This window comes from Aotus nancymaae, unplaced genomic scaffold (assembly GCF_030222135.1).
Source record: "Aotus nancymaae isolate 86718 unplaced genomic scaffold, 86718_ANA_hifiasm-v0.15.2.pri h1tg000092l, whole genome shotgun sequence".
Lineage (NCBI taxonomy): Eukaryota > Metazoa > Chordata > Mammalia > Primates > Aotidae > Aotus > Aotus nancymaae.
In genome coordinates this window covers 4738994-4763816 of record NW_026988507.1, presented here as the reverse complement: position 1 = coordinate 4763816, position 24823 = coordinate 4738994, and the positions used below count along the sequence as shown (strand labels likewise).

The 24823-nt window shown below is 38.9% G+C and overlaps 1 protein-coding gene across 2 annotated transcripts in view; it reads left to right on the top strand.

Moving 5' to 3' along the window:
- The window catches only part of ANO6 (anoctamin 6), a 197034-nt gene that overhangs the window by 145044 nt on the left and 27167 nt on the right, over positions 1-24823 (top strand). For both annotated transcript variants that reach the window (XM_012459079.3, XM_012459078.3), the window contains 6 exons: positions 2789-2849; positions 13252-13394; positions 15488-15565; positions 20892-21114; positions 22136-22305; positions 22508-22605. In XM_012459079.3, the coding sequence (XP_012314502.2) occupies positions 2789-2849; positions 13252-13394; positions 15488-15565; positions 20892-21114; positions 22136-22305; positions 22508-22605 (773 nt within the window). The remainder of the gene's footprint in view (positions 1-2788; positions 2850-13251; positions 13395-15487; positions 15566-20891; positions 21115-22135; positions 22306-22507; positions 22606-24823) is intronic.

The following is a 24823-nucleotide window of genomic DNA, read 5'->3' as shown; positions in this document are numbered from 1 at the left end:
TATAAATATCTGTTGTAGATCACATAGCGTAAAAGACTTGAAGCTAGTAAGAGGGAAGCTGCTTCTAGTAATGCTGACTCATGGACTAAAGGGCACTAGTTAGCTGCATCCCAAAGCACTGGCTTTAAGGCAGATGCATCTACAGAGGTGCAAGTGGAAGTTTCATTTTCCTTAAAAAGTTCTCTCCTTCACACTCCCCACACCCACCTCTTCTTTCTTCTGCTCCACCTACTCATCCTTAAGCACATGACTTTCAAATATGCCCCTATGTGCATTTTTTCATTGTTTTGAGAAAAAAATGAAACTTTAATTCTATTCCAGTTTTCTGAAGGATCCCTTGAGTCTTTTCAGAGTGATTTATAAAGGGAAGGAAACATAAAAGAATGTGAGTAAGAGGCTGAAATGGAAAAGAAAAAGAGCGCTTTTTCTGGCTTTTCTGTTTGCAAATTATTTTTCTCCTTCATACATTTATTTATATATTCATGTATAAGTCTTTCTTTTGGAAAGAGAGTACTCACTAGTTTACAGATATGCTTACCTTTTGAAAAATTAAAAATAGAAATATAAAACCAAGAGCAAGGAAATTAGGAAACAATTATGAAAATAAGCGTTCATACTGTTTTTGTGATTATTGAATAAGATTCTTAGCTTTCTAGCTGGCAGGATAAAAGGTAAATATGGTAAGTGCTAATATTTTGTTCATAGAAACACAGTTATAAAATTTTGATTTTGCCTCTTTGCAGGAAGAAAGCATAACAAATTGTCATTTTCCCCCCAACATTCTAATTGGTTTATCTGCTTAAAATCATCATGCCTACATATGCAGCTCTTTTTTTTCTTTCCTGCTCTATGTGACTAAAGCAGTATGCTATTCAGACTGCTCTTAACACAGCTGTCTTGCCCTCTCTGTGCCATTCTGCCAAGCAAGCTAAGCTAGGCTTCACCAAGTAAGCTCCTTGCTTCCTTTTTCCCTTACTTCCTGTTTTTACATAGTTCATGGAACAAAGCAAAGAAGTCAGCCATCTTATTCTTTCTCAGGGGTCCAGGATTCTCACAATGTGGCAAGAATACAAACTTCATCCAGGCCTAACTCCCCCTCATAGGAGTGCCAGGCATGTCCCTCGCCTTGAGGAAGGCAGCTGGGGTGATCTTGACATTGGCAATACACTTGCTCTTTCTTAATGCTCCCATTCTTTCCTCTAGCACTGACAGATGCATTCCCGTTGACTTTTTCTCAACAGAGTAGAGCTAAGAATTCACAGGTGGGATTTTCTTTTTGGAGTAGGTGGGCAGAAGTGTCAAAGCAAGCAGAGTGTTGTCAAATACTGAGAAGGTTACATTGATTCCTAAAATGGAAGTGGCATTGGACAGAATCTTCAATAATAGCATTAAAACATGCAGTACTGTTTTTTATGAGACCTTTTTTTTAATCATAATTTTACAATAAAGGATAAGGCATAACATTAAAAGTTAACTTGGAGAAGACGGTTCCATAAGATTCAAAGCTGAAAGATTTGAAATATGTGATCTGTAGAATCCCTGGACTGGAGCAGTAGGTGGAAAGCCTTGTTCCCCAGAGCTGTCATGCATTTATTCTGTTTTCTTTGAGATGTCTGAGAAGAATAATTGGATGACAGACAATTTAGGATTGTGCCTGCTTTCTCATCACGATCAATATGGATGATTGGGGGGCCTTGAAAATCAGATGGATGAGAAATGTAGTTATTCTTTTATGAAAATAACTAATGTCTTTACATAGATGAAGCTTTATCCACTTTACATGAGTATAAAGAGCAACCCAAAAAATCACCTAAAACAAAGTAGATTTTCTACTTCAAACCAGCTCTGAATTTTCTTTAACATTTGAAGAGGGTATTTTTGTTGTTGGTGGTGGTGGTTGTTTTTTTGTTTGTTTTTAACCTATAGCTTCTTTTTCTACCCAGTTCCTGTCTTTACTGTCATAGAGTAGATATAATATGCTTGTCACTTTTTTCATTATCTTTATAGTATTTTTTTTTTTTAGAAAATGTAAAAATGCTCACTAATGAAAAATTAGTAACTAATTGAAATATTTTCCAGGAACTCATGAGGGAGATAGGCTACTTTCATACTAGCAAAGAGATAAAACTTAGCAGAACTAGTGAATAAAGCCTCCTTTGGCCAGATATGTTATTTATCATTCATGATCATTATATTCATTGTAATGTTAGCAAAAGTACCTGTGCATCCTATTCCAATAGAAGCATCTGTCAGTGATACTAGAAAAGCCATCACTGGGTTTGGAAAACAGAGCTCTCCTGGAGGAGAGCCACCTCAAGATAAACCTCAGCTTTGTATGTCTCTTAACAGGAAAAACAGGAATCCTGAAACTTACTGTCTGACCAGGGTGAGAAGATGATAAAATGTAAATCATATATCTAAAAGTTGCTTAGGGGTCATTGTATTCCTAGAGCAATACTACTTCCTCAAATCCAATATGACAGCTCATAAGAGGCTGTTATTCAAGCTCAATAGAGGCTTTAAACTCAGTGGAATTCCAAGACGCATACCTGTTTCCTTATTGGGATATGCAAAGCTCCATTGGAAAATACACTGGTTAATACAGCAAAGACTGTTTCCTGTTAAAAGAATCAAATTTCATCTGTAAGTATATAGTAGATATGTTTATTAAACTAGGCATCAGCTTCAAAAAGATCTTCAGCCTGTAGAATAGACAAAGCATTTCATATTTACTGAATCCTAATAAGTGGAGGATATGACTCATTTATATGTCATTTATATTTTCCAGAAATTGTGCATCTTTGACAGTTTTGGAACCCTCGTCTTTGCAGTATTTATGGGGATATGGGGTAAGTTGTTTTTTATTTTTTTCATGCACTCAATATGATAGTATTACACAGTTTTATGTAGGCTATCAACTCCCCTAGAATTGCATTTATAAATGAGGACATTGTATCACTTAGCTTTTACTATATTAAAATCTGCATCAAAATATAGTGGCTTAAAACAACAAACCTTATTTCTCATATTGATTATTTCTCATCATTCTCTGGGTCATCTGAGAGGTTCTTCAGGCTGGGCTGGCTCAGCTGACTCTAGTAAGCTGGCAGCTCCACTGGGGATAGGTGATCTGGCAACTAGAAACCTGGTTTGGTCTGTGGGGCTCAGCTGGGAAGGCTTCTCTGTCCCACATGGTCTCATCTTCAAATAGGCTAGCCCGGGATTGTTGGTTTCAGAGTTCCAAAGAGAAGAAAGGACAAGCCCCAGTGCATATGCATTTTTAAGGCTATGGTTGCATCACGTTAGCTAATGTCCCATCAGCCGAAGTAAGTCATATGGCCTAACCAGAATCAATGTGGGCAGATGGGAGCACTACTCAGTGGCTTGGATGTAGGAGGCATGATTCGTTGGAAGCCATTATTGCAACAGCCCCCACAGTGTGATACAATCTAACTTTTATGGGGGTGGGGGTCAGGAGGAAGCAGCAACACAGTGATTATGGGTGAGCTTTCTTCCTCATACACTTCTATATGAGTGGATATTTAATAAGTATCTGCTACTCATAATAATAAACTATTTACTATCTAGAACAGATATGTTCCTACAGGATATAATTAATTCCCATATGGGAACTTTAACACTATATTATTTGCTTTGGATAGCATCATTAATACAATGAGGCAATTATCATTTTCTTTAAATGCAAACTTTAAATGTTTAACTGATCTGAATGTTCTAACATAGAAGAAAAATTTCTATTTTCAAAATTAATGCATGTCCAATTTCATTGTATAAGTGTGAAGAACAACAGAATTCAGGTTATAGGAAGGCGGAGGAAAAGACTGAACCAGGTCTCTTATTCTTGAAAGGATGACACATCAACGTATATAACTCACAGAATCAGTTATTTACGGTGTCCTCAGCAGTATTTCTTTTTGGTAGTGATTGTGCCTATGAAAAATTACCAAATGTATCACAGAACAGACAATCTGATTATTTTGTTCACTTTTTAGAGATATTAGTTGCTGCTCAGTAGATAAAGTGCACTGTAAGGTGGCCAAACATCCCAATCAGTTACATTGGCATTCAGCCGTTTAGCATGTTTTGGCTGGAGACCAAACTCTGGCTAATATTTGACACATAGAAGAATAAAGGTTGAATTTATGTATTAAGATCCTCTGTGCTCCTCCATCATAAAATACATCATTTTTTTTTAAAGTAAGAGCTTAGGTGCTGAACACATGGGTCAGCACTTTTTTTTTTTTTTTGAGATGGAGTCTTACACTGCCTTCCGGGCTGGAGTGTAATGATGCAGTCTTGGCTCACTGCAACCTCTGCCTCCTGGGTTCAAGGAATTCTCCTACCTTAGCCTCCTGAGTAAGTGGGATTACAGGCGCCCGTCCCCAGGCCCGGCTAATTTTTTCTATTTTTGGTAGAGGCGGGGTTTCACTATGTTGGCCAGGATGGTCTTGAACTCCTGACCTTGTGATCCGCCTGCCTTGGCCTCCTAAAGTGTTAGGATTACAGGCGTGAGCCACTGCGCCCGGCCAGGTCAGCACTCTTAACTATTATCCTAACTGTACTCTCAGCATTGAATCATAATGTATAGCATTCTAACACATCTACTGAACTCCATATACTAATGGATGTTAAAGAAGACATCTGAAATAAAGCAAAAAAAAAAAAATGTTAATTTTCACACTAGAAAGACAAGCCTCAAATTTCCTAGCTAACCTTCCCTTGTCTGATCATTACACCATGGTTATAGAACTGACTTACACATTGGCTGCTGATTTTTTTCTGACTTTAGAATGCAGAAAATATTTTAGCATTGCCTACAGCATCATATGTATATCTTTAAGGATATATATGACAAACATTTTAGGTGCTTTGTGTGGCTTTCCTTGTTACTTCTGCTTTGAGAACCACTGCTGTGAACCGCTTTATAGAAAGTCTGGAATTGCAGAACCAACAGGTGACAGCCTCATGTGAAGTTACTTATATCACCACCATCATGTTCCTGCGGCATCTCATTTGTGCTCAGATGCATATGGGACTTAGAGTATTTTTCTGCTCCCTAGAAATTATAAAAGTTGAGAGTAGAAAACCTTTTATAATCAATATAATACAAATCACATACTTACTTTAAAAATGCCCATCCTTTTACGATAAAGCAGGCCACCTGTTCATACTGATTCATAGAGCCCTAAACACCAACCCGTGGTTGAAGTAAAAGTTCTAAACACATCCTGCCCACTCCCTTCCTTGTTGCATCTTGCCTACTTACACCTGATTCTCCCTGAATCAGACTCTTGGCTGCATGACTACAAAGTTTAATTTTCACCTTTGGGGGTGAGTTCTAAACTAGGCCTAGTTATTTCCACCAGTCATCTGGCTCACTAAGGACCTGGGGAATCAGGAAGCCTAACTAGCTGCAGTTGGGGATCAGAAAACAGCTGTTGTGACACCAGCAAAATAATGCAGCTCCTCCTACCACCACCCCGACTCCATTCATCGCAGTTTCTGACTTAAGTGACATACAAATGCCTCTGACAGACATTTAAAAAAATCAGATCTGGAACCCTAGAAACCCGAGAGAGTTTCTAGCCCTTGAGTTAGGAAGTTGCAATGAACAGGTAGGCACAGTGGCTCATGCCTGTAATCCCCGCACTTTGGGAGCCTGAGGCAGGTGGATCACTTGAGGTCAGGAGTTTGAGAGGAGCCTGGCCAACATGGTGAAACCCTACCTCTACTAAAAATACAAAAATTAGCCAGGTGTGATGGTGCACACCTGGAATCCCAACTACTTGGGAGGCTAAGGCACGAGAATCACTTGAATCCGGGAGGCAGAGATTGCAGTGAGCTGAGATCACATCACTGCACTCCAGCCTGGGCAACAGAGCCACACTCTGTCTCAAAAAAAAAAAAAAAAAAAAGAATAAAGGCCAAGCAAGTTAATCTAACATCTCTGCCTCTGTGGGTTAAGAGGCCTGAATAGTTTTGAGGCCTGTTAAAACATCCTAGACCTTCAGCAGCAAACTCTTACAGCAACCAGAACATTCCTGTCTACCACAGTGGGTCTTGTCTTTAGACACTGCAGGATATAACACCACCACCACTTTACTGCTCTGAAACCTTTTTATGTATATGGGCATCTTCATCTGATGCATATTTTGTTTAGATATAATAATATCCTGATTAAGAGGAAGAGCTATTAATGATCCCCAAGTTCCAGACAACCTTTTTTTCTCATTATATGTTGATATAAGATTTTTAACCGTGTCTAATCAAGTAGCACCTCTGGTTTGCCAGAGAACAGAAATGCAGTGCTTCCTGCTGGAGTTCTGTCAGTCGTCTTATTGCAGGTGTAGAGAGCAAAAGATACAGAACAGGAATTCCCGTCTGTGATCATGCACAGTCACCCAGGGCCTGGTGCCCTCAATCTAGGACACACAGCATTGTGAGTCAGCACTGATATGGTACAGGAGTACTCCAAAACACAGGGTGACTACTAGGTTAGCAGTGCCTTCCATAGACCCTGCAGAATCTGTGGCTGAGTGAAACAAGAAACTAAAACACTTGCTCATTGCTCCATCTCCCAGGTGTTTCCCTTCAAGAATTTGCTATCAGCTCATTATTTCTCACCAGGCCATGTCTTGCTTGCATTGCAGTCCTATCACTTTCTAGGCGGAACTGCTTCCTATAGTTCAGGATTTGGTAGCCAGAAGCATTTTTACTCCTAATGTTCAAGTTCAGGGAGAAGGGAAGAGGGCATCCACTGTTCTTCCCTTAAAGCACCAACTAGAATTCTTATGTTGCTCTTTGTGAGAAAAGTTAAGAATATTTTCATGAATTATCTCCTGTTGATACTGGATAGACACTAGATAGTTACTGAGTAAATGAATGGCTGTCACACTCCAATTTTAAAGATGAAGAAGATGACACTCAGGGAGATTAAGCCAACTACCTAAAGCCCCATAGGCAGAAAGTGACAAGCATAGAATAAGAATTCTGTCATAATTTGGCTATTATCAGTCTTTAGATTGATGGCAAAATACAGTATATATTAATGAAGTTGCAGCAAGCTTTTAGAAAGATGCAGAAATATTTGGTTTTTACTGATATAATTGCATTATTTTGTTTGGCGCTGTGAAAAAAAGAGAATGGGTTAGAAAATGTAAGCTTAGTCTCTGGTTCTACCTCATGTGACACAGGTGCAGACTCTTCTTTCTATTGCAGGAATAAGAAACCACCAGTCTTCTAGCCTAATTTTAACAGGCTTATAAGCACTAGTTTGTTTTATTTATAAGTGTCAAAGTGCAACAAGATTTTAATGTGCTTAGTCACAACATCCTTTAAAAAATGGTTATTCTGGAAGAGTATGTTTGCAGTCTGTGAGGTAGAAGAGTACACGTGATAATTCCTTCAGCATGTTGACCCTGGACTCCTCCCTGCAGTAATGCTAAAGGCTGATCTCACCAGTAAACTGTCAATGCTTCATGGTATATTCTCCATCTGGGGTTATCCTGGCCTCTTGCTGGGTACAGAAATACCTCAGAGACACTGTGGGTTAGGTTCCAGACCACCCCAAGAAAGCAAATATCGCAGTAAAGGGAACCTTACAAATTTTTTGTTTCCTAGTGCAAACTTATGGTTATCCTATACTGTAGTCCAGTGAGGGTGCATAGCATTGTCAAAAAAAGTTCATACCTTAATTAATACTTTATTACTAAAAATGCTGAAGTCATCTGAGCCTTTAGAGAGTGTTAACCTTTTAGCTAGGGAGGGTCTTGCCTCGATGATGATGGCTGCTGACTGATTAGGAGGGTGGTTGCTGAAGGTTTGGGTGGCTATGCAAATTTCTTAAAATAAGACAATGAAGTTTGCCACATCAGTGGACTCTTTTCACAAAAGATTTCTCTGTAGCATGTGATGCTGTGTGATAGCATTTTACCCACAGTAGAACTTCTTTGACAATCGGAGTCAATCCTCTGAAACTCTGCTACAGCTTTATCAACTAAGTTTGTATACTATCCTAAATCTTTTGTTGTCATTTCAATAATGACAGCGTCTTCACCAGGAGTAGATTCCATCTCAAGAAACCACTTTGCAGATCCATAAAAAGCAACTTCTCATTCCTTCAAGTTTCATCATGACACTACAGCAGTTCAGTCACATCTTCAGGCTTCATTTCTAGTTCCTCTTGCTCTTTCAACCACATCTGCAGTGACTTCCTCCAATGAAGTCTTGAACCTCTCAGAGTCATCCATGAGGGCTAGAATCAACTTCTCCTGAACTCCTGTTAATGTTGACATCTTGACCTCCTACCATGCATTATAAATGTTCTTAATGGCATCTAGAATGGTGAATCTTTACCAGAAGATTTCTGGTTATTTTGCCAATATCTAGCCAAATAATTACTATCTATGGCAGCTGTAGCCTTACGAAATGTATTTCTTAAATAATAAAATGTGAGAGTTGAAATGGCTCCTTGATCTATGGGCTACAGAATGGATATTGTGTTCATAGTCATGAAAACGATATTAATCTCTGTACATCTCCATCAGAGTTCTTGGGTTACCAGATGCATTGCCAATGAGTAGTAATTTTTTAAAAGAATAATTTTTTTTCTGAATAGTGGGCTTAAAATTATTCAGTACACCATGTTATAAACCGATGTGCTGTCATCTAGGCTCTGTTGTTCCATTTAGAGTACAGGCAGAGTAGATTTCACATAATTCTTAAAGGCCCTGGGGTTTTTAAAATATATTATGAGCATTGGATTCAACGTGAAGTCACCAGCTGCATTAGCCCCTAACAAGAGAGCGAGCCTGTCCTTGGAAGTTTTGAAGCCAGGAGTTGACTTCTCCTCTCTAGCTGTGAAAGTCCCAGGTGGCATCTTCTTCCAGTGGGAGGCTGTTTCATCTATCTTGAAAGTCTGTTGTGCATCTATGATCTTAGCTAGATCTTCTGGGTAACTTGCTGCCGCTTCCACATTAGCACTTGCTGCTTCTCCTTGCACTTCTATGCCGTGGAGATGATTTATTTCCTTAAACCTCATGAGCCAACCTCTGCTAGTGTCAAACTTTTCTTCTGCATCTTCCTCACCTCTCTCAGCCTTCATAGAATTGAAGAGAGTTCTGACCTTGCTCTGAATTAGGCTTTGGTTTAAGGGAATATTGTGGCTGGTTTGGTCTTCTATCCAGATCATTAAAACTTTCTCCATATCAGCAATAGGGTTGTTTCACCTTTTTATCTCTTGTGTGTTTACTGGAGTAGCACTTTTAATATCCTTCAATAACTTTTCCTTTGCACTCACAGCTTGGCAAACTGTTTGGCACAAGAGGCCTAGCTTTCAATGCACCTTCCTTGCCAAACTTAATAATTTCTAGTTTTCATTTGAAGTGAGGGATGTGTGCGTCTTGCTTTCACTTGAACACCTTGAAGCCATTGTAGGGTTATTAATTGGCCTAATTTTACTATTGTTGTATCTCAGGGAATAGAGGGCAGAGGAGAGGCAGAGAGATGGGGGGAATAGCCAATCAGTGGAATGGTCAGAACACACACATTTGTTAATTTTGCTGTTTTTGTTTTTGTTTTGAGAGATGGAGTTTTGCTTTTGTTGCCCAGGCTGGAGTGCAGTGGTGCATTCTCGGCTCACCACAGCCTCTGCCTCCTGGGTTCAAGTGATTCTCTTGCCTCAGCCTGCCGGGTAGCTGGTATTACAGGCATCCACTACCACGCCCGGCTAATTTTGTATTTTTTAGTAGAGACTGGGTACTGGGTTTCTCCATGTTGGTCAGGCTGGTCTCTGGTCTTGAACTCCTGACCTCAGGTGATCCGCCCGCCTTGGCCTCCCAACATGTTGGGATTATAGGCGTGAGCCACCGCACCCAGTCAATTTTGCTGTCTTATATGGGCGCACTTCATGTTGCCCCAAAGCAATTACAATAGTAACATCAAAGATCACTTATCACAGACCACTATAATAGATACAGTAATGATGAAAAATTTGAAATATGAGAATTACTAAAATGTGGCACAGACACAGAGTGGGTACATGTTGTTGGAAAAATGCATTGATAAAGGCTCAATGTGGGGTTGCCACAAACCTTCAATTTATAAAAAGACAAAAACAAAAACACTATCTGTAAAGCACGATAAATCATGGTACGTCTGTACAGGAGGTACTGAAGGCCCAAGTAGACTAGCATAGCTGGAAGTAAGGAGAGTGGATGGTTATGTGTAGAGGTGAGCAGTCGGAGTCAGCTGGGACCTCTGAGTGGATGATTCCCCAGGTGGTGGGGATCCTCCAGCTTCTGGCTGGTTTCCTTCAGTTTGTTCATTCAATGCATTCATTCATTAAGTGCCTGCTATGTGCTAGTGCGTCTGCTATGAACAAAATCAAATCCCTGCACATGCCCACTGACATTTCAGTGGGCATGATAGACAGTAGACCTAGAAGCAGATATAGGTCAGGATGCATGAGTGCTATGTATTAATATTTTGAAGGGCAGAAGAAGGGTTGACATAGGGAATAAAGTGGGCACTTTCTGAGAGAATGCACATGACCACTGGAATGATTTCATAGTTACAGAGTGGGAGACAGAGCTGAGGGAGCTGAGGGAGTCGGGGCATATGCAATACTGGCAGTAGGATTCTTGGTAGATTAAAAAGTAGGGTCTTCTGTTGATGGAGGTATACAGGGGTTTATCAAGGAGATCTGGAGCCTTGGGGGGCTTTAGTAAAGGGATGGTGTATATGATGCTGCTTCATATGCAGCCTAAGGAGGGTTGGCTCATGAGTGCCTCATTCCTCCCAATAGGGTCTCTTTGGGGAGTATCTGCCACCTGAGGCCAGCATGACTCAGCTGGGCAGCAAGACCATCCAGTCACAGCTCAGTCCACAAAAGGACCTAGTGCCCTTTAGATTTCCATCCCATTGACAAAGAAGCCAATACTCATTTCATTTCCCCATGGGCAGGGACAGGAGCACAAATGTCTGGTCATTTCTCAGTGGCCATCACCTGCTATATAAAACACTCAACAATTTGATCCTGATTCCAATATCAAGGTTATTTCTACTCTTACTGTTCCTGGAAAAGTAGTAGTCAAAACAAACATTACTAGGAAGTAAGTTCTTTTAAACATGTTCAGTTGTCTTTGCCATTGGGGACTGTTGGATTCATGCTCCTTACAGGTGCATCCCTCAGGCTGCCTGCTGCAGGGTTTGCGGGATCTGCAGGATTTCATTCTGGCTCTCTTTCATTCACTCTCTACTCCAGTGAGCCTCCACCCTCACTGTTTATTAAACCTTAAAAAAAACAAAAACAAAAACAAAAACAAAAAACTATGCTCAGGCCCCATTCCAGACCAAAAAATCATAATTTCTAGGGTGGCGCCTGGGTTCAGTATTTTGTAAAAGCTCCCTGATCCTTCTTACATGCAGTCAGGGTTGAACTACTACCCTACACCACATTCAGTGATCTTATTCTCTTATTGCCCCAGTTGCCACTTAAAACAATGAAAATCTAGCTCAGCCCAGATCTTCCTCCTATGTTGTAGACTTGTACCTGTCTACTGGACATTTCTTCCTGATCATAACCAAACCAGTTGTCTCCTCTCACACACTTGACCTTCTTAACACACTTTCTATTTCCAAGGAATGCCACTAGAATTTAGGATATTGCCTGAGCCAGAAACCTGGCTAGCATCCTTCTGTCATACCTGCATCCATCTGTGTACCTGCTCAGTATCCCCCAAGGATCCTACCACATCATGTACCCGCCAGTAGGTCTCCCTGGCCCTAGTCTCACTCTAGACTACCTTCAAAGTCTCCTCCAGCTGTACGTCAAACTCTCTAAACTCCTTTCAAAGCATACAAAACCCTTTGTGATGTGCTCCTGCAGAGCTCTTACCTGGCTGCCCCACCTCCATCCCACCTTTCATTTGCTACCAGATTATTTGCAGCTTGGGGGAAATATCTGGCTTTCTGGCCTCGTTGCCTTTGCATGTGCAGCTCCCTGGAGGCAAGTGGCCTTAGTGTTCCACCCACCACCACCTTCACCTGATCAGCTCTGAGGCATCTCAGGACTCATCACGATGGTCCCCACCTCTGGGATGGCCTTCCCCAAAACACCCAGTTAGATGTTCTTACTCTGTGTGCCCAGAGCAACCTGTGCTTACCTTTATCATAGCCCTCTTAATAATCGACTATACCTGTCACTTCAAAGATAGTATAATTCCCATAAATCTAGGAGCTCCTTGAAACAGGTACTGTGTCTTGTTTTCTCTTTATTCCCAGCTAATAGTAAACACTCTTACAGAATTTCTTTATAGGAAGAACTTAGGGTTAGCAGTCTGATTAGAAGGGCATAGGGGATTTACCCTGAAACTGCAGTTTTCAATTAACATTTAATGTATTTATTTAGTATTTGAAGTTAAAAATTATGAAAAATGATTCCTAAAAAATCATTTTAGTCATACTTTACATAAGATTGAGGAAAAATACCAGTTTTCCATATGAATGAATATTAATTTATTTGGGACATCCTAAAGTGTTCCTCTTCCCCTTTAGGCCCTTAGGAAGAAAGGCAGGGCACAAGGAGAAGGATGTGGCAAAAAGCAGATGAAGGATGGACCGTGAGCTGCTTTGGAACTATGATGATTATTTGTGTTTTGGTTGGCCATAAAGTGCTAGAACATATGCTTCAGTGTCAGACATACTCACATGTCTTCTGACCATCACATTATTGCCTTTCCCAGAATCTATAGTCTATATCATAATGTTGTAAATTACCAACATTTTCTTTAAAATCATATTTTTCCCTTTTTATAATTTGATTTGATTTGCCACATACAGTATATCATGGATGATACGGCTTGACTCTGTGTCCCCACCCAAATCTCATGTTGAATTATAATCCCCATGTGTCAGGGAGGGGCCTAGTGGGAGGTGATTGGATCATGGGATTTCCCCCTTGCTCACTCTCACCTGTCGCCACATAACACATGCCTTGCTTCCCCTTCAACTTCCACCATGACTGGTGAGTAACTTTCCTGAGGCTTCCCAGCCATGCAGCACTGTGAGTCAATTAAACCTCTTTCCTTTATAAATTACCCAGTCCAGGTAGTTCTTTATAGCAGTGTGAAAACAGGCTAATACAATGGATAATTAATATTATTCAGTACAGATTTCTGAAACATCGGTCATCATCGAAGATCCACACAATCTGTTCTCTCTCTTTGTTAGTTACCTTGTTTTTGGAGTTTTGGAAGCGACGCCAAGCAGAACTTGAGTATGAATGGGACACTGTTGAGTTACAGCAGGAAGAACAAGCCCGGCCAGAATATGAAGCACGATGTACTCATGTAGTGATAAATGAGATTACTCAGGTAAGGAGGGTCGTATTTAGATGCAGTTTAGTCTACTTACTGCCGTGGTTCTCCTCCTTGGCTGCACATTAGAATCACTTGGGGAAGCTTAAAAAATATTGATGCCTTAGTTCCATCACTACATATTCTGATACTTAGTAACCTGTAGGTGTTCGGAGCACCTCCTTTAAAAAAAAAAAAAAGCTTTTTTAAAGCTCCTTTGGTGATTCTAATGTGCAGCCAAGGTAAAGAAGCACTGCTTAGAATAGTAGACACAGGAGATAAACGGGGTCCCTTCTTTCATAAAAACAGGAAAAATTCAAAAAAATACTTTTTACTGTGACAGATGTATAAGGAAAGAGGCATTAGATTTTATAGTTGATTCTCAGTGTTTCACATATACTTTAATTATTCTGGCCCCTTCATCCTAGACCGGCTGCCCTTTTATCTTGCAGTAAGCCTCAGTCACTGCTCCACCTTCTGGTTGGGATGTGGAGAAAGTAGTGTGGCTTTTATCCTAAAGTTGGAGAAAGGAAGAAGGGAAATATTTTTTGAGGTCCAACTACATTCAGGTACTGTGCTAGGTATTTTCTGTGATTGGAAAGGTAGATTTGTTGCTGCTACCACTGCTCCAAAAATAAAATTATATTCTCTCTGTATAAATAGTCTAAAGTCCCTGAAAGATGATTTTTAAATCATCTGCATTCTTGTTCCTATCAACACAGAAAACTTTGAGCTGATTGGAGTCATCAGCCTAAGAACAGTAGGTTCTGAATACAAATAGCTCTTGGAAAGAAAATGCTTTTACCAAGAACATCTGAAAATGTTCCCAACTACAGGTTTTATAAATTGAATCACAGATTTACAAAATGTTGGCACTAAAAGGAACTGGAGGGAACAGTTCAACCTCTTCCTTGTACAGATGGGAGAAAATGAGGTTCGCTTACCAGTAAAAAGTGACATTTGTCTTTCACAATGTAACAAGCTTCAAATAATCCCCATTATGAATAGTTCCTGCTGTTTACTAGGGAGGACAGGGTCAAAGCATATGTTGTTGAAAGACTGTATATTCAGAAATGAAAGCTGAAACTTAAACAAAATTACATGTTTATAAAGTTGTTTGAGCACTAAAAACATTTTATAATATCAGCAACATGGGCAAAATACTGAAGAAAAGACAATTTGGTCATTTAAACCTGCCAATTTTATAGTGAAAGTTGCCAGCTTATAAGTTAAATTTCCTTTGAAATGTTCCTTGTTAAAGCATTGCAAGTGAAGCTTCCTTTTTCTTTATGGTTGTTCGCCTTTCACTTTTGATGCCCACATCCCCTCCCTTTGATAAGTCTCTGATGCCAGAGTTCCTGTCTGAACACAGCAACTTACTAGTTGGGTGATCTTGGACAAATTAGTTAACTTCTCTGTGCCTTAGTTTCCTCATCTCTAAAACAGGAATAATAGAGTTGTTTCCTCGTGATTGAAGCTAAGGATTGAGTTAATGTATAAAAGCAATGTAGAATAGTGTCTGGCATAGGGTTAAATACTATGTGAGTATTTGCAGCTATTATTAGGCTGCTCTTATAATCCAGGAAAATCATGTAGAGTATTGATTTCTACTCTTAAGAACTTAAATATATTTTTATAAACTATAAAATTGAAATCCTCGAAAAATGTATTATCATTCAAAGTTAATATATAAAGCTCAACCAAGAAACTCATAGTGGAGACCTAGTATTGGCAGACATCTGTGAAACTTTTTGCCCTGCCTGGGCTCTGTGCTATTATCACAGCAATTTCTAAAACCTAAGACAAGCTCAGGAGTATAGCTTTACAGCTTGGCACCATCAGACACTCAGATTCCTGAGCTTGGGTCATGACCGATAAACAGCTTATTCATGCTTGCTTTTTCCAAAAATGTACTAAAATGAACACTGCACATGTTTTGTGATGTGTGACTTTGAAGTTGTTACAAAAAAATGCAATTATGAGTAATGAGACTGTGCTTGCAAACTAATTTTTTTTACATTAAGTCTAAGATTTATTGGCCAGGCAGGAGAAAAATAATTTTATTACAGTAATCCCTTGACTGACTGAACTTTTTTTGTTTTTGTAATTAGGAAGAAGAACGCATTCCCTTTACTGCCTGGGGAAAATGTCTACGGATAACCCTCTGTGCGAGTGCTGTCTTTTTCTGGGTAATTCTATCACAAAAATGTTTTTAATGATTAAAACTGTTTTTATTATGTAACAAATTTTTTAATATCTAATTTTAAATGTTGAGGAAACTAAATGCTGAGCTTGGAAACTATATGGTCTCAGAGAGAGAGAGAGACAGACAGGCAGATATTTCCAGAGAACTATTTTAGCCACTACATGAAGCAACTCGCAAGGTTCAAAATATCTTACCTGTTCACAGTGGATCTTCTAGTTCTTTTCACCTCGTCTGTTTAAATCAGTGATTCAGGATTTTCCAGTTCCTGAAGATCAAATGGAAGGCATTAAGAATTCTAAAATTTTCCAACAGCAACAATCAAAATAAAATATCAGCCAGGCATGGTGGCTCACGTCTGTAATCTCAGCACTTTGGGAGGCTGAGACGGGCAGGTATCCTAAGGTCAGGAGTCAAGACCAGCCTCGCCAACATGGTGAAACCCCATCACTACTAAAAATACAAAAATTAGCCAGGCGTGGTGGCGCACGCCTGTAGTCTCAGCTATTCAGGAGGCTGAGGCATGAGAATCACTTGAACCCAGGAGATGGAGGTTATAGTGAACCGAGACCGTGCCACTGCACTTGTCTGGGCAACAGAGCAAGACTCCATCTCAAAAATAAATAAACAAAATGTCTAGTAATACCCTTAACAAAAAGATAGTGGGAACTATCAAAGAAAACATAAAAACTATTGAAAGATGTAAAGGAATCCTTAAATGAATGATTCTAGATAGAGATACATTTTTTCTAAAATATCAGTACTTGTTAAGTTAGTTTTGGGTTTATTGGTAGAATCATTAGCAGTGTAATAATTTAGTGAGAGTTTTATTGGCTCAAGAATAGCCAGATTCTAGAATAGCACATGAAGCCCAGAAATAGCCCAATATCAATAAAAATGTAATATGTCAGAAGAGAGGCATTATAAATCCATCAGACAAGTGGAGATTATTCATTAAATAGTAATGGAATACCTGTTAGCTATTTGAGAAAAAAATAAAGGTTAAAATCTTACTTTAAACAACATACTATAATAGATTTCAAAAGTATGTAAATGTATACAAAATACCAGAAGATATATTTGTTAACAATAGGGCAAACAAGAGGTCAGTACCTTTAAGGGAAGGATAAAATATGTACAGTGGTTTTAAATATGCATGCAATGCATACATTACAAAAAATTAAAGGCCAGGCACGGTGGCTCACACCTGTACAGCACTTTGGGAATCTGAGGTGGCAGATCACCTAAGGTTGGGAGTTCGAGATCAGCCCGGCCAACATGGCACAACCCAGTCTTTACTAAAAATATAAAAATTAGCCGGGTGTCCACCTGTAATCTCAGCTACTTGGGAGGCTGAGGCAGGAGAATTGCTTGAGTCCAGGAGGCAGAGTTGCAGTGAGCCGAGATCACACTACTGCACTCCAGCCTGGGTGACAAAGTGAAACTCCGTCTCAAAAAAAAAAAAATTGGGCCTGGCGCGGTGGGCTCACGCCTGTAATCCCAGCACTTTGGGAGGCCGAGGCGGGTGGATCACCAGGTCAAGAGATCGAGACCATCCTGGTCAACAAGGTGAAACCCCGTCTCTACTAAAAGAATACAAAAATTAGCTGGGCATGGTGGCGCACGCCTGTAGTCCCAGCTACTCGGGAGGCTGAGGCAGGAGAATTGCTTCAACCCAGGAGGCGGAGGTTGCGGTGAGCTGAGATCGCGCCATTGCACTCCAGCCTGGGTAACAAGAGCAAAACTCCGTCTAAAAAAAAAAAAAATTAAAAACTACAAATAAATATTGATGAATATATGATCTCTAGATGTAAAAAGATTTTCTCAACTTACTAGCAATAGAACAAATTTCAGAGGAAAACATTTAAATATTTCCAAACATCAAAAGTATCCTAAGTGTAAACAAAATACCAGAAGATGTATTTGTTAACAATAGAGCAAACAAGAGGTCAACACCTTTAAACATAGAGTCCAGATAACCTAGAAGATCACACCAAAGATCTCAATGGCTAAAGAGACAACATAAATATGTATTTACAAAAGAAAGAATGTAACGACCAATAAGCATTACAAAATGCCAAATCTCAATAGTGATTAAATCCATTCACATTTAAAATGAGATATGATTTTTCACTTCTTGGATGATAAGACTCAGTGTTTGTGAGGGTGAAGTACAACAGTCAGCTACTCTGATACAAGACTATTGTAACTCTGCACTGCTCCAGCTTCCTAGAAGGCAGTTGGGCAATTGTGTATCAAGTCTCAAAAAATATTCATATGCTTTAATCCACTAATTTAGCTCTCAGGACTTTCAATCAGGAAATAGTTGAAAATGGTAAATAAATGTCAGTAATACTTACATACTTATCACAACATTTTATTTATTTGTGTGTGTGTGTGTGTATACATACACACACACACACACACACATATGTTTATACGTATATGTAAATATCAACCAAACTATTCTACTTCTCACTCTTCAAACAGTGGAATATTATGCAGCCATGAGAAAGTATGGTCATGAAAATATTTTAAGTCATATAAATATGCTTATGGTTTATGATAGGTTTAAGGGAAGGATAAAATATGTAAAGTGGTTTTAAATATGCATATCATGCATACATAATCCTGAAGAAATTGTGCCTACATGTAGATAGTAGATAATTTTTTTCCTATTTAATGCTATTTTTGTTAAGAGTCTTTCAGTTATGGTTGGCAGAAAATCGGTCTTCAGTTGGTTTAAACAACAGCAAAAGAGGGGAAGGTGGGATTTATTCTTTTCACCTATTTTTTCTCTGAAACTGAAAATTCCAGGCCTGAGGTATGGCTTTAGTCAAAGCTAGATACTGCAGACCAGATATTATCAAGGGCTGTGTTTGTTCCCTTCATCCTATGTCAGGTGGCCTCCTGGGCGTGGGGGGTCTAGACACTTCCTCATGGTAGCAGAATGGCTGCAGCATTCCAGATGTCACATCTTCCAAGCAAAGAGAGGTCTTTTTTTTTAGCAGCTTTCTCTATTGACAGGGGAAGCTTCTCTTTCCCATGGGCACTAACAGATGTCTCCTCACGTTCTCAGTGGCTGTTACTGGATCAGTTGCTGAGGCCGGTGGGATGTTACCTGTTGTTTGTCTCAAACCAATCGTGTACCTCAGGAGCACATCAGGGCAATCCCACCCAAACTCCAGGGCTAAAAACAAGAGGAGTTATTTCCCCTGAAGCAAAATCTGGGTTCTCTTCTAGGATGGGCAACAGGCCCAAGCTAGCAAAAGCAATCAGTGTGACTACAAGGTACTTTAAAATTGTCCACAGTGACCGTATTCTAAAGTTACGATCAGAAAAGTATTAAAGTTAGAATCAGTTATAAGTTATAAACTTGAAGGAAAAGAATAAAAAGCTTCCTGTCCCTATGAAGAAATATTGAAGTATGGGAAGAACCCCAAAGAAATATGGGAACTTAAGAAGTTTGAAAAAGCTCTGGAAGGAATTAAAATTTATTTTGTAAACCATGTGGGAGGAAGTGTCGTGGAGAGACGAGTGTGTCTTCAGAATCTTAAGAGACCCAAGTTCTTTTACTTACTACTTATCTAATCTTGGACAAATTGCTTAATGTCTTTGAGCCTCTATGTTTGCATCAGCGAAAGAGAGATAATGTTAGACTACCTTCCTCACAAGCTTGTTACGAGAGTAAACAAATATACATGTGCTAAGGTGAACAGAAAGCATTTAAAGAATGTTATCTTTATCATTACTTAATAGAAATTATTGAGATAATTTTTTAAATACATAATATTTAAACAGCCTATATATATTGTGCTGAGAGGATGACTTGATTCATCTTTTGTAATTTTTCTCAGCCTTAACTAATTTTTACATTTACACACACAAATCTTACTCATTTCACAAGTGCTGAGACTTAACTGTGAAGGAAAGGAAATAATGAGAAAGATACAGGGGAAATGTAATGCCTTCTCTACAAGCAGATTGCTTAAAGAGCAAGAAAAACATCTTTTTAACACTTTACTTTGGTTGCCATAATCATAGCTAATACTTATGTAGTGCTTTTCATGTACTTGAGCTTAATATTCTGTTTTTACCTAAAGTAACTCATTGAATTCTCAACAATTCCGTAAGTGTTAGGTACCATAGTATTCCTAGTATATAGGAGAGGATATTGAAGCCCCAGTGGAGCTAGTATTCAAATAGAAGAGTCTAGCCCCAGGACCGTCCTGTGATCACTCCCTTTACTGCTCTCCACAGGTGACAACTGGCCTCTCTGTTACTATCAACAAGATATGGTTTGCTTTAACCTCAGTTTCCCTTCTCTGAAACATTTCTGTCATCACAAGCAGTCGCACACCTTGAGTGCATGGTCCTGGAGAAAGTAGATTTAGGGAAAACAGTTTAAAGATGCCTCTCCAACAGTGTCTAGTACTGTATATCAAGTAAGGAAAATTCATGGGCCTTTAATTTGCATCATTCAGTGGTGAGAAATCTGTTTACTGAGAAAATGAAAATCTCTCTTACTGGGGATTATGCAGTCAAAAATACAGTGGACTACTGGTGTCAATCTTGTGGAAATGCAGGTACAAATGACTGCCAGTTTAAGGTTATAAGAACTGAGTGTGAAAAGTGTGTGAAGCTTTTATCAAAGCACACACACATCAGAGACCTGCTGCTGGTACCAACAGTTAGCTCAGGGCACCTCTGTGCGAGCTCCACTGGCTGTGCTCAGACTCTCCCCTGCTACAGTGATTAAAACAAAAGCTAGCACCTGCTGACACTTGAATTGGTGATAGCTTCTCTGTTGCAAGGAAATGTATCTCCTTAATGGAGTATGAATGAGCAAAAAACATTAACTCATAACTTAAATAATTTAGTAATTGTAGAAGTGATGATTTCTTTAGTCCTGTACTCAGGTATTTTTTCCTTCTACCAGAGTATGCTACTAGTTGTTCTATTTTTATGCTGTCTGAAGATACTCTTTTTTAATAGACTTTTTTTTTAGAGTGATTTTAGGTTTACAAAAAAAATGCACAGAAATTAGTTTCCAATTCCCTCTCACCACCCCCTGCACCCAGTTTCTCCTCTTGTTAACATCTTACATATGTGGATGTGCCTTCTTTTCACATCCATCATTCCTTTTCCTTTTTAAAAAATTTTTAACATCCCAGAATTTCTACTTCCCTGGTATCACTTATGTGAGATTTACATCATTTTACACACCCCCTTGTTAAGTGTGGGGTCAGTTTTTAACAGTGCAAATGCAGTTATTGGTGTGTCTCATGCTACTGTGTTTATTGTGCTTTCAGATCCTATTGATCATCGCTTCAGTTATTGGGATCATTGTCTATAGGCTCTCAGTGTTTATTGTATTTTCTACACAACTTAAGAACCTTAATGGAACAGACCCAATCCAGAAGTACCTGACTCCACAGACAGCCACGTCCATCACGGCCTCCATCATCAGCTTTATCATTATCATGATTCTGAACACCATATATGAAAGAGTGGCAATTATGATTACTAACTTTGGTAAGGTCCTACTATAGCTTAGGTAACTTCTGACATATTTTTTAGAACCTGGCAAAAATAGAGACTGTTATCTTTTAGGCTTTTCAGTTCCAATAGGTTACAATTTTTAAACATACTTTCTCTAGCATGTATGGAAATAAATTATCTACAGCTTTGCATTAGTAAAAGGGACAAAGCAAAGACAATCATTATAATGTCCAAGCTCTGTGTAAACAGATCAGTGTTGAATAATATTTTCAATTACATTAGATCATGTACTCTATTGTTGAAAGTAAATAGTCTCTTTATTGCAAATAAGTGGAATAGGGTCATGGTTCCAGTGGCAAATAGGTTCCTCTGTTGCTGAGAGGAAAGCTGTCTCACTGCTACGTGTCTTCCCCCGTGCTGTTCATATTAATATAATTCTCATCAGCCCTGGATTTTGTAATGTGTTTCTTCTCTCTGGCTTGTATCCCAGGCAGCTGCTTAGTGGCCAAGTTAAGTGCTTCCCACGTTGCATTCGTCTGAGTCGTTCTCTGAATGGCCTACTCAGTAGTCATCTAAAATGATCAAACTGATTCAAATTCCACACTAGGAGGATGACCTATTTTGTCTTTCCCAAATGCCTCTACCAAGTTGCACCTTGTTTTGCTTGTTTTCTTCAACAGACTCACCTTACTGCAATTCAGGAAAACGAGAATATCATTTAGCAGGCAGTTCAAAAATAATTTTCTGTCAATTATACCTATAGCAGTTCTTGCTTATTTGATAACACTGTCTTGTAAATTTTAAGGAACAGTTGATTTTTTGTGGGGGCAGGGAAACGTGGGCTATTGTATTACTCCAGTAAAGGAGAACTCTGATAACAATGTGCAGACTTGGAATTAACACAGTGGCTATATTAAGGAATTCAAAACAGCTTAAATGGAAACGGTGTGAACTGTATTTTTTTAACGTGTTAACTCATGTATCAGTATTTTTGATTAGAGTCTCAAAGCTGTTCACAATCTTAAAATCTTGTTTGTCTTTCTTTTAACTACAGAACTCCCAAGGACCCAGACTGATTATGAGAACAGCCTCACCATGAAGATGTTCTTATTCCAGTTTGTCAACTACTACTCTTCATGCTTCTACATAGCATTCTTTAAGGGCAAATTTGTAGGCTATCCAGGAGACCCAGTTTATTGGTTGGGAAAATACAGGAATGAAGAGGTGTGAATGTAGAATTGTATTCTCTTGCCAATTTAAGCTGGATTTTCTCTCAGTTACCAAAATGAATAGTTATTTATTGTGAATTCCTTAGATTTATTTTTTTTAGCCTAAACAGAACAAATACCGGAAAAATAGAATAATGCCTATATTTCAACTTAGATCCATTGAATATTTAAATGAGATTTTCTTTTTAACCTTCCAGTGTGACCCAGGTGGCTGTCTTCTTGAACTGACAACTCAGCTGACAATAATCATGGGAGGAAAAGCAATCTGGAATAACATACAAGAAGTATTATTGCCGTGAGTGTTAAATTGTGTAACCATGGGTAACAGGACAAGGGATAGAACAGCCCACCCACCCAAATCATTTGTCTTCATATCCACATAGCTGCATGTTCACCTCTAAATGGATCAGAATCTATTATTATTAAAGGTCTCCAGACAACATAGTCCAACCAACAGTGTAAATGTAGTCAGGATCTACTAATTGTATTTTAAAACCTTCTTTATTTGATGTAAATCCCCATCTGCTGTAGTTTATACCTAGGCTATAGTTATTGTTTATGACTAGGCTATTGCTGGTGACTGACTCATCACAGCGCTCTGAGAGACAGCACAGGTTAGAGCTGTGAACTGTGTAATTCCACAATTTCTCACATCCTTCTTCTCTCTTCCCTATATATTATGCATTTAAAAGTCAGTATGAATTTTAGTCACTGTATTAAGTTTAATCTACCAAACTATTCTTGTGTGTATCTCCTTTTTGCTAGTGAAGAGCTGTGGTTTAAAGAGGTTAAATTATTTACCCAATTTCACATTAGCATTAAAAGGCTACTGTGGGATTCAAATCCAGTATCCCATGAGTCCCAACTTTTAAGAATAGAGGTTCTCTTAGGATCCTAAGGCACTGGGATACATAATGTTTTAAGAAATAATTGTCTAAAATAACTGCAAAGGTTTTGACTTACTGTTGGTTTCCTAAAAATTAAGAACAACAAAATAGTTGTACTTCAGATGTTAACTAAGATTTCATTGCCTGTTACAATTTTCACTTAAGCCCCCTCCCCTATCAAAGAGTAAAGTCTAACACCATCTGCAATTTCTGCAAATTTCAGAGAGCTTTTTGTTTTGGTTTTCTGTTGCTGCTGTAACAAATTACTGCAAGATTAATGATGTAAAAACAACACAAATGTAATATTTTATGGTCCTGGGGGTCAGAAGTCTCAGTAGACTAAAATCAAGGTGTTGGTGGCTGTGTTCCTTTCCAAGGGCTCTAGGGTGCATCTCTTTGCCTTGCTTAGCTTCTGGAGGCCACCAGCTATGTTCCCTGCTTTGTGACCTCCTCCATCTCAAAGCTAGCAAAGTTTCGTTTTCGTGACTGTCTTCTGTAGTCACCTCTCTCGCCTTCTGTTGTCTTCCCCCTGTTCTCCTTCCCTTGTCTCTCTCATCACCTCTCCCCTTCTTTTGTTCGGAAGCAAAAAACCTCCACCTTTATAAAAAGTCTTTTATCCCACTATATAGCTGGGAAGTTTTTAAAATTTATCACCCTTCTTTACAGACTCCCGCCTCCTGCCATGTTGCCCTCTTCCCTTGATCACATACAGCTTCTCTCTCCTTTCTCCTCCCACTCCTGGCTTTTCTTTTTTCTCTTCCCTAGTCACGAAGTTTCTGTTCATTCTCTTTGTTGAGCCGTTAACTCACTCTGGGTTTCAGTGCATCCTTCCAGATTTCTTTACCAGGTCTATTCTCCATCTTCAATGGAAACTTTCAGGGTCTTTCTCTAAACAAAAGTCTCCTTCCTTCCTCTTCCTCCACCCAAAAAGGGATTCTGGCCTTAGCGTGAAATTCATTTTTTTAATCCTATTCTACAGAAAATACCCTCACTTTCATTGAGCTCATATTCAGATTTTTCCAGATAAGTAAAAGTAGGTCATGCATAAATAGTACTGTGTTTGTTTCTAAATGAAAACAAATATATAAAATAGAGGAAAGTCTTAATCCATTCTTAGATTAAAAAGTGTTTTCTGAAAAAGTAGGTTAATTATTTAACGCTTTGTTTCAGTAACATTGGTTTTAGCAGCTGTTTCCTAAACTGGTATTGAGAAATTCTTACGAAATGAAATTTGTTCACATGAAATATTTTAAAGTAAAGGATGAATTATACTATCCGTGGCTTATACTTTCACTTCAAGTAAGCTCATTCTTGAAAATTACAGTGATATAAACTTTGCCTTCAAATTTCTTCTATGTTTTCTTGTCTGAAAACTGGGAATGCTGAGTGTTAGCCAAATTAGAGTGACTGTTGTATAGGTGCCAGTTTGTTACCTTTTTTCATTAAATTCATAAATTAGGATTTCACAAAATCCTGATTTATCAAAGATATATCAGTTATCCTTGCTGTCCAAAACTATACCCACCCCCAAAACTAGATAGACAGAGAGAGAAAAGCCTTCTAAGTCAGCAGTTGCTTTCACATCATGTAAGTATGTCAAGAGAAACATGGAGAAGTGTATTTCAC